Source organism: Electrophorus electricus, chromosome 4, assembly GCF_041902795.1.
Source record: "Electrophorus electricus isolate QZ-2024a chromosome 4, ASM4190279v1, whole genome shotgun sequence".
Classification (NCBI taxonomy): Eukaryota; Metazoa; Chordata; class Actinopteri; order Gymnotiformes; family Gymnotidae; genus Electrophorus; species Electrophorus electricus.
Window position 1 is genome coordinate 36,090,001 of NC_137500.1, and position 10,000 is coordinate 36,100,000.

General features: G+C 42.3%; 2 protein-coding genes and 1 long non-coding RNA gene across 5 annotated transcripts in view; 1 reads left to right on the forward strand and 2 right to left on the reverse strand.

Moving 5' to 3' along the window:
- The window catches only part of ptprna (protein tyrosine phosphatase receptor type Na), a 23,503-nt gene extending 22,578 nt beyond the window's left edge, over positions 1–925 (reverse strand). The window contains exon 1 of one of the 2 annotated variants that reach the window (XM_081713535.1): positions 380–925. In XM_081713535.1, the coding sequence (XP_081569661.1) occupies positions 380–455 (76 nt within the window). In that variant the 5' untranslated portion in view covers positions 456–925. The remainder of the gene's footprint in view (positions 1–379) is intronic. The other variant, XM_027021092.3, reaches the window with a different exon arrangement.
- Positions 926–6,851: 5,926 nt separating this feature from the next.
- Positions 6,852–10,000, forward strand: part of desma (desmin a) — a 7,312-nt gene continuing 4,163 nt past the window's right edge. Inside the window, exons 1-3 of one of the 2 annotated variants that reach the window (XM_035523862.2) lie at positions 6,852–7,470; positions 9,563–9,623; positions 9,817–9,912. In XM_035523862.2, coding sequence (XP_035379755.1) covers positions 6,929–7,470; positions 9,563–9,623; positions 9,817–9,912 — 699 coding nt within the window. In that variant the 5' untranslated portion in view covers positions 6,852–6,928. The remainder of the gene's footprint in view (positions 7,471–9,562; positions 9,624–9,816; positions 9,913–10,000) is intronic. The other variant, XM_035523863.2, reaches the window with a different exon arrangement.
- Positions 8,858–10,000, reverse strand: part of LOC145657583 (uncharacterized) — a 1,790-nt gene continuing 647 nt past the window's right edge. The window contains exon 3 of the long non-coding RNA XR_014123438.1: positions 8,858–9,320. This is a non-coding gene — a long non-coding RNA (uncharacterized LOC145657583). The remainder of the gene's footprint in view (positions 9,321–10,000) is intronic.

The window sequence follows — 10,000 nt, forward strand, 5'->3', positions numbered from 1 at the left end:
GAGCTGTTTGTTCAGACTTGTCCTTATAGTCTCGTGAATGCTCTTTGCTCTTCTTCATTCTTCAAAACAGCTCCCAATAATCGGTTGAACTTCAACACGCGGATATTCAAAAGTGTAATAAAGAATGCCGCCTAATGTTTTATTTACATTCTCAATCATCTTCGAGGGGTTGTGAATTTGACCGGCATTACCTCAGAGATGTTTTTACATAACCACAAACAAAATTAATCTTTACTTTTCTTTAGACTCCTAAATCAGTTGTGGAAAAACGGGTAATTGAAAATTAGATCAGCGCACGCAGTCCACGCTCGTTTCTCCTATTTTCGTTCTGGGAGACTTCTGCCCACTCCCTCCTCGCCTCATGTACGCATGTACTCACCGTATTTGCCTGCCATTACCAGCTGGTAGAGCACGGTCATTCCAAACAGGGCTTTCCATAGTCGTGGATGCATCATATTAACGACCCACAAGACTAAATTCGGCAAGCGCTACTTGGTCAGCGTCCTCTCACGGTATCGATTTTAAATCCACATTTTGAAATGCGCTTCTGCCGACGACTGCCAAAACGGTTAAGCACAGGTGACGAACACGTCGGTTGAAAAAGGAAATCGAGCGAGCTTTTGGTCTTAAGGCAGTCAAAAAGCACACGGGAGACTTTCGCCCGGAATGTCCGGTGCGGATCGGGATCAGGAGTTACGCGGCGGCTCGTGCCTTTGCCCTGCGTGGAGGGAACCCGCAATTACGTCAGAGAGAGACTCAGTTCCGTCAGGACGTTGACGTGGAGGAGGAGGAGGAGGAGAAAGGATGGAGTCACACAGCAACAGGGGTGCTGGGTTTCCTAGGAGACGACGAGGAGAAGGTTTAGATAAAGGTAAAGGTAAAGTCCCTTTTCTGATCGTTACTGCTCCAACCTTGTCATCGCAGGTGAAAGAGGACATAGTCTATGGGAGTAATTTACACACACACACACACACACACACACACACACACACACACACACACACACACACACACACACACACACAAACAAACTCACGCCACGCACGCACGCACGCACACACACACACACACACACACACACACACACACACACACACACACACACACACACACACCCAAAAAAACCGAAAAAACAAATTAATAATTATTTAAATATTCAAAAATTGAAACCATGGCATACCTTTAATAATAACAATAATGGCGATGAAGATGAAGAAAACTAGAGCATTTAACCTTCAGAACCTTCTCTCACCATTGACCATTAATGTGGCAGTGGGCATTCACATGTGCAGCCACGTTTCCCACTTTAAAAATGCACATCAGCGCTTGGCCTTTAGCTCAATGTGCAAATAACCCATACATCTTACAGGGGGTGGCATGATTTTGTTTTATTTGCCATTGTTTCGTTTTTGGCTTTTGTATTTTTTAAAACAGAAACAAAGTATGATAGTGCATGCCTCAGTCATAAATAATTCAGTAAGTTCTCAGATAACCATATAGCAAGTTTTCATACCATATACCGTATAGATAGCTTTCACTGACTAATGCACCCCAAATTATGCAACAGATACGACTGCAAGTAATATCAAAAGTATTATTTATATTTATTTTTCAAATATCACTTAATGTATCATTGGAAAGGTCCCGTTTGATTTGAAACACTATATGTATTAAAAATAAGATGTTAGTTGTATGTGTTTCTGCTCATTAAACTTAACTCTATCGTCTGTCGTTACTGAATAACTGGAGTTACAGCGCCACCCACTGCCCACTTATTGTTTGTGTAGAAGGATATACGGATATAGTCCTGTATACACCCTCCTAAAGCGACAACAAATTAATAGCGAAACAATAGCAAAAAGATATCGAGGTTTTTGTTTGTTTGTTTGTTTGTTTGTTGCATGTAAATGTTTACTAAAAACATTAGATTTTTTACATTTTGCTGAGGATATGTGAATCTTTGACTAAATATATACCCTAAGATTGTAAGGTGTTTTTCTACAATAATTCGTATTATTAGATTTTAAAAACGCCACGCAAGCTCTCTCTCTCTCTCTCTCTCTCTCTCTCTCTCTCTCTCTCTCTCTCTCTCTCTCTCTCTCTCTCTCTCTCTCTCTCTCTCTCTCTCTCTCTCTCTCTCTCTCTCTCTCTCTCTCTCCTTAGATCAATTTATACTATTGCTCTTTAATCTATATATCCATGTCTGGGGGGTTGCTGGGGCAGCCATTGGTTGGTTTTTTTTTTTGGTTTTTTTTTTTGAAAGCTGACCTGCTGCATTGAATCCCACGCCTTCCCATAACTCCATGCCTGTTTGGAGTCACATCTCCTGGCATTTAGACCCTTAAACCCCAGCACCTTCCAGCAATACCACTCACTCCTCCCCCATGCTGGCAGGCCGTGCACTGATTACAGAGCCATTCTGAAACAATGTGGTAGGAGAGGACGAGAAAGTCATTAAAAAATATATGGAAAACAAAAAAGAGCAACAGTGCAGGGTCCTTCAGTTTCATTTAACCTTCTCGCTGTGGTTGTTCTTTGTGCAAAGGGATAAAAATTCCTTTGAGGTTTCTTCAGTATAACAAAGCTGGATTGCAGAGACATGGGAAATAAGGAACATATAGAAACTTATGTTTATTGTAACTTCAATTGCTTATGGGGACACAGAGTGTCTTTTAGAACGGGTCTGAAATGACACCCAATGTTTCCTTCCCCAGAGTTTTCTAAAGATTAGCACTTTTCAGTTTTCCCCTGTTTCTACCTCATGGCTCTACGCTGCCTCCCTTCAGTCACAAGAAGCCGATGAATCCTTTATCCTTATACACATTTGAGGGACGCACAAGAAGCCAGCTCAAACACACAAGCAAAAATGTACACGGATGGACATTCCTCACATATATTTTGACACAAACATTCCCTCCTAGGAGTGGCAAGAAAGGCAGATCAATGCCTGCCTGTGTTTATGGTTACCAAGCAACTGGGAATAACCCATGTGATCTGAACTTGCCATAAATAATTTTTAACCTGTCAACCTGTCATCCGTTCTCCAGCCAGTACTTTCCTCTGGGACTTTCCCAAAACCCAATCCGAAAACCTGATATTAACAAATTGCATATATTTTTGCCTTTAATCTCTATTTTTATTTGTGACGTTGTAACATGTGTACCTGAACTCTATGACTCTCATCTATATTTTGGTTGATAACAACATCTTTGTATTGTATATCACCACTAAACATATCCTACCAGTCTTACTTTATTAAACATCAACTTGCTTATTAAAAAGACTGCATCAAGAATAGCTGAACAGGAAGCAGGACGTTGTGTATCCGTCCTCAGAGAGTCATGGCTATTCCTATGACACAGTTACTATAAACATGAACACACATCAGGCAGTTCATTTATTGCTCTGGCAGTAAGTCCCGGTTTTCCGTGTCACAAGTATTCCTGAGTAAACTTTCACACTGGGCGGGGGGGGGGGGGGGGGGAATGTGACCTGAATTCAGCCTACTATAACATTGTAAAGCCTTATCTTGGCTAGGTGATATTCTTATCAAGATCTTATAGTTGAACAACAGAAAAGAGGAAGAAGGCTGTGAAGAGTTATTTAATAAACAGAACAATTAAGAGTTAACCTCTCTAGCTGCGTCGAGCTGATGCCAGCTTATTCTATCTGTCTCGTGCTCCCTTTCCCTCTTAAAATAGACAAGAACTAAACAGGACACTCCATTCACCTCCCACTCCTACGTCATACTGACAAAACGTAAAATAAAATGTGTAAAGAATTATTGTGCTTACACCATCTCCACCTATACCTGCCAGTGAGGCCTCCAGCAACCAGATCTGGTACTTGTAATAATTCATCACAAAACCTTTATTCATTTACTCTCACATAAAATTGAAATCTTATTTCAGAGAAGTGCTTGTTCTCTCTCAGTCTCACTGTAATATACACGCAAGCCAAACACGACCATTCCACAGTTTAGACCTTGCATTAACAGCACAAAACAATGGCAGAAATCTAGCTAGGTAAAATCAAGGTAAAATCCAGCACACACATCTCATACCGATAGGACTTCAGCAGAATGGAGCTAACCATAGTGGATGGTTGCATGCATAAACGATGACTATTTGGACATTAAAATAGTAATGAGTATTCTGTCCATGTATGCTTACAAAAACGTTACTGAAGAAACCGATGGACTGGCAATCTAATTTGGGTGAGCAATGTTAAGTGGGATCACATGGTTTCTATTATTTTAATGTCTGAATCCTAGTCACGTACGCTGAGTTTCACCTGTTGCCTTCCTCTGACTGGGGGGACTCCCATGTGCTTTTCCCCATTGCTCTACTTTCTAAAATTGCTATGTCAAGCTGTAAAAATGCAGCTGACTCACTTGGGCTGCCAGAATCCTCTAGAGTGTTGCTGTGCACCGCAGTAACTGCACAGCCCTCAGAATCCTTCATGTCCTCTAAGTAAAGCTGAATTCTTGCATCGCTCCACTGGCACCAAATGTAAATGTCAAAGTTTTACTGAGTTCCTCCGCCTAGGAAGAGGCGACTCTGCAGTTGCTGTTCCATCTCACTAACAGCTCCCCAGACACACAGTGTGAACCAATGGAGAAATTATAGTGTGCTGAAGATGGTATTGATCGAGTTCCTTTGTGTATGTGTGGCAGACACCAAAGACAAATAATAAACCTGCTCCCAGCATTCAGGAGAAAAAACCAACCAACCAACCAAAGAAGAAAATCTCTCAATTATTAGGATCAAGTTAAAGTATGGATGCTCATTTCATATTATTGAAAGGAAGTTAAACATGACCTTTAACAGACAAACAGTTATTCAAAGGCTGTTTATTTCAACACGCATTGATTGATTAATCTCACCATGATGTGCCAGTGAACTAAAATGAAGTTGAAAGAGCCTATATAGAAAAGCTTTTAAAAAGTCGCTTCAGTATAGTCTTATAATAAACGTGGATTCTTCTTTTGCTTTCCAGTTTTCTGCATCGTGCAGTACTCTATTTCTGTTCTTTGATAGCTGATGTAGCATATTTCATGGCTTCCTGCTTTATTTAGATGGTCCAGGTGCAGTCTTTGGTCTTTAAAGCTTCCCTGGTCATCTGCCACTATCAGGTCTATTCTAGTGACAGGGTTGAGACGCCATGCCTATTAATAGCAGTGCTAGCAGCTGTGTAGTGAGACAGGCCATTCAGCCAGTCACTGGGCAACCAGGGAAATGGCAGAGCGAGGTGTACCAGGGCTTTCATATGGCTTCATATCTGTTTGATAGCAAGTGGCATCATGTGGATTGCTCAAGTGCTGCATGATATAAGTTAACCAATGACAGTAAAGACAAGTAATGGACTTGTGTTTTATGGTGTCCTGAGACAAAAAACTACATTCCTGCGTAACCTCAACAGGAATTTAGATTACGCTTTCCTGTTCATGATTGCATAAAAAAAAAAGAAAAAAGAATCTTATAAAATGGATGCTTCCAAACCTAAAATCTGATTGGCTGATTGGCATGAAGCCATGGTACCGCACATCTATGACCGCCTCAGTGACTGGATTCTGTATTAATAGAATACGATTGAACAGACTCATGTTTGCCGCCGTGTTACTTGGCGACAAAAGGCAACATTGCCTGGCTTGTTTACTCTAAATATTGTTAATAATAAATTAAATCATTTATTGAGCACTGGTCTATTTCAACATATTGTTTTTGGTGCCGTTTTCTCAACTTCACGTCGTGCCAAAAAAACGCCCTTATACGTAAAAAAAACTGCTTTAATATCTTATCACCAGGTTTACAACACCATTGATAAACCGAATGACCAATGACATATTCCCCTAAATATAGAGAATTCAAAATGACATATATTTGTTTCAAGGTTATAGTCAGGCCAAACACACTCACCATTTGACAGTCATTATCTACTGCTAATTATTTATGAGTTAATTAAGACAATATAGACATCAGAAACCACTTTCGGCACTGCAGTCAGCAGCAGGAGAAGACACCGAACTAGAATTCACTAGTCTCTGATTTTTCTTATGCTAAGTAAAAATGCTCCTTATGTGAGAGATGAGGCAAAAGCTCAGTGCCAAACATGAACAGGCCACTGAATCACCACTCCGTCTGCCCCAAGGATGCCAGATCCCACTCACCCAGACAGACACCCACCTACGAGCTTCCTGCCGGAGTGAGCATTTCTGGCAACCCGTTCCACATGGGTGGCTTGATTTGTATAGGAATCTAGCACAAGGGCCCTGTCATCACTGCGGCGGAGATATTGACAGGCTCGGTTAAAGCGAAGATGATGCATGAGTGGTTAGCCTCACGTCATGTTTTCATGAAAGCGTTTCGCAATAGCTGGCAGTCAAGCTGCAAGTAGTGACAGAGTGCAAAGATCTTTCCACAGAGCTGGAAAAGTGACAGCACACTGACTTAAATACCCAGACCTGCATGTCAGTATAGTTCTCTAATAGAAAAGACATTTTAGGAATGAAATAAATCTAAATGTAATACCAGACATTGTTATATTGACCGTATTTGCATGACTATATTGTCAGTACGTTACCGATGCGACAGTCATTCATGGTGCTGTGAAAAAAAGACACGTCTAACATGTAACCCAATCTAGACTACCATCCGACCTCACTCTCCAACCCCTTCCCAACTCACTCCAACTCACTCACTTACTGGCATCTACTCCACCCAACTGCTGGAATACCACATGACAGCTGAGGGAAGTGGGTGGGTTGGGGAGAGAGGTATGGGGTGAGGGGGCTACTGAGAATTGTGGGAGGGGGTCAAATCTGACCAAAGCTACATATATCGGATCTCTGGGCTGCACCTGCTCATTCTATCCAAGTCTTGCAATCCAGTCATTTTCATCCCAGCTTGTATCCTACGGTGTTGCAACCATGAGCAAGACCTTTTCCTCTGCCTCTGCCGAGACGGCTTCTTCCTACCGCCGCACCTTTGGTTCGGGATTAGGCGCGTCCATGCCCAGATCCCTGTTCTCCAGCCGTGGCTCCTCTGGCTCCTCCCGCCTGTCCTCCAGGGTCTACGAGGTCACCAAGACCTCGTTGCCGTCCTACTCCAGCCTGCGCTCCTCAGGACCCGTGCTGCACTCCTTTGCCGGCGAGAAGCTGGACTTCAGCCTGGCGGACGCAATGAACCAGGACTTCCTGCACACGCGCACCAACGAGAAGGCCGAGCTGCAGCACCTGAACGACCGCTTTGCCAGCTACATCGAGAAGGTGCGCTTCCTGGAGCAGCAGAACCAGGCACTGGTTGTGGAGGTGGAGCGGCTGAGGGGCCGCGAGCCCACCCGCATCGCCGAGATGTACGACGAAGAGATGCGCCAGCTGCGCATGCAGGTGGACGCGTTGACCAATCAGAGAGCTCGTGTGGAGATCGAGCGGGACAACCTAGCCGATGACCTGCAGAAGCTTAAGCAGAGGTGAGAGAGCACTCAAACTAACGCATGCTTTCATCGTTCTGGGCACTTTGTGTGACTGCTTAAAAACAAAGACTAATAATAGTCGTGTTACCATGTATGTGATGATGTACTTGGCTAAATGGGTATAGACTCAATGAAGAAAGGAAAAAATCCAGTTCAAAATCTCATATCCATCAGACACAGTAGAGATGATATTTTGGAAAGGAACATGTGCAGCTGTTTAAAGATCAGACATAAAAAAGAATGTCAGGGTCTTTAGAGTTCATTTTGGTGCCTCACTAAACCTTACTGATAGTGTGCTTCTAAATACCCCCCCCCACCACCACCACCTCTCTGACATGTTTTGCATAAAAGAAGTCACGGTTTTATACTAGAAAGAGTCTGACTGGCCCCATAATGCATTTATGTGTGTCACTGAACTTACTGGAGCAAAACATGATCAAAAACAATTTTTCTTTTTTTTTTTTCTCTCTATGTCAAGTAATATTCTAGAGTTTCTATATAAGTAATATTTGCTAAGACAGTAAAAGTGAACTGGGATTAAATTTTACTTTTATGGCCTAAGTTATATGATTTGACAGTAACGTTGTCCGCATATTGGCAAAGAGCTTCATGGTCAAATTCCTGGAATACAATAGAGAGCAGCTGTTTATGAGCATATTATATTTCTAAAGGGCCTACCGGGAAAGATGTTAAAATACATTATTTTTAACACATGTTGCAAGAAAGCAATTTCATTTAGACATACAGGTATTTTTCACAGAGGACTAAATTAGTTGAGACTGTAGAGGCCAAAGTTCTAAGAGTTTAAAACTGTTCTAATAAGCTCAGAACATGCCAGAGAAGATATTAAAACAGGGTGAACCAATGAATCACAGAGGAAATCAATAAAAAGACAAGGCCATATAAGAGTACAATGGTATTAGAAAAATATATGGGTAGGTGTGTAACAGAGAGCTGGGTGATTTTAACTCATGATGTACAGAAATGCCATGTAGTGACCATTGCTGTAGCTCCCTAGAAGAACGTATGTTACTGGGAATGTGACAGTAGTAGAGTTGTGCTCCAAGCTACAAGACTACCCACAGTCATGAAACGCTGCTCCCAGATTAGAAAGCTATTATAATCCTTTCCAATATTCTCTCCCACCCCCACCCCAACCCTAAGCACTGTGGAGGATTCTCATGTCTTAAAATACCCTTATCTCTCTGCCTGCCTCAGTGTGTGTGTGGATGTGTGTGTGTGTGTGTGTGGGGGGGGGGGGGTGTATATGCGCATATGTGTGAGGGACTGAGCACATAGCACTCTGGGGACTGAAGGCATTTGAGTGTGACTGCCCTGCATTAACAACACTGATTCATGATAACTGTTGGCAGGCTGTTAATAGCAACTGCTATTCATAGACGATACTTAAGTGCACAGGGTCTCTGCATAAAGGACTCTGCCCAAAAGTGGAAGAATGAGGATCAGTTTAAATAAACGCATATGACGGGCTTACCAGCACCTGTTAAGATGGCACAGTTAAGATGTTAAGATGGTTTTGCCGTCTATTTCATTTTCCTGCAGCTTAACATTTAATGGAGTCATCAAACATGGCATGCTGGGACTGTCACATATGTCACAGAAATAAGACACGATCAAGCTGCCAACAATTACATGCATGACACCAGATATATACTACATGGGCTGAATACCACAAATACATTTTAAAGATCAAAGCCATGCCATGATTCCACGTGTTACGTGTCTTGGCTGAATGTCCCAGCGTCACTTGCCTCTCTGGTGTTTCTGGTAACGTGACAGCAGAAGACATTCCTTGTTTCTCCCATACATAAACAGCAAACTTCTGTCTGTGGAAAGAATGGGAAAAGATATGTATATTTACTATTTTGGGAAAGATATTTGTGTATGTGGAAATTCATATGTGACACCGGGAAGAAAAAAAACTACGCTATAAAACAAATGCTGAACTGGATGAAAACTAATGCTAAATAAAATAAAAAACTAATGCTAACCCTTTGATGTGTGGGGCATATACACTAATTCTGAGCTCTCTTACAGTGCGATTGACCTGCCCTTTGTTCCTCCACAGACTTCAGGAGGAGATCCACCAGAAAGAAGAAGCTGAGAACAACCTCTCAGCTTTCAGAGCAGTGCGTCTCCTCCGCACATTTACATACACAAAAATGGTCTTTAACTGTTTATGTTGTGTAATAAATCATAGGACACAGCTGGTCTCTTCGAGCCTTAACACCTTCTGCTTGGGCAGAGATCATGTGGGATGTTTTTTTAAAAGGTTACTTTCTTGCTGTCATTGAACTCCATTCATGAGGCTTCTCGCTGTAGGACGTTGACGCTGCTACTCTGGCCAGGCTGGACCTGGAGAGGCGCATTGAGAGCCTCCAGGAGGAGATCACCTTCCTGAAGAAGATCCACGAGGAGGTCTGTGTGCTTTTAAAACCAGTCCAAGCCATCTGCTCTTTCTGGAATGGCATTCAGCTGACTAATCTTGATCTTTGCTCTTTTCACC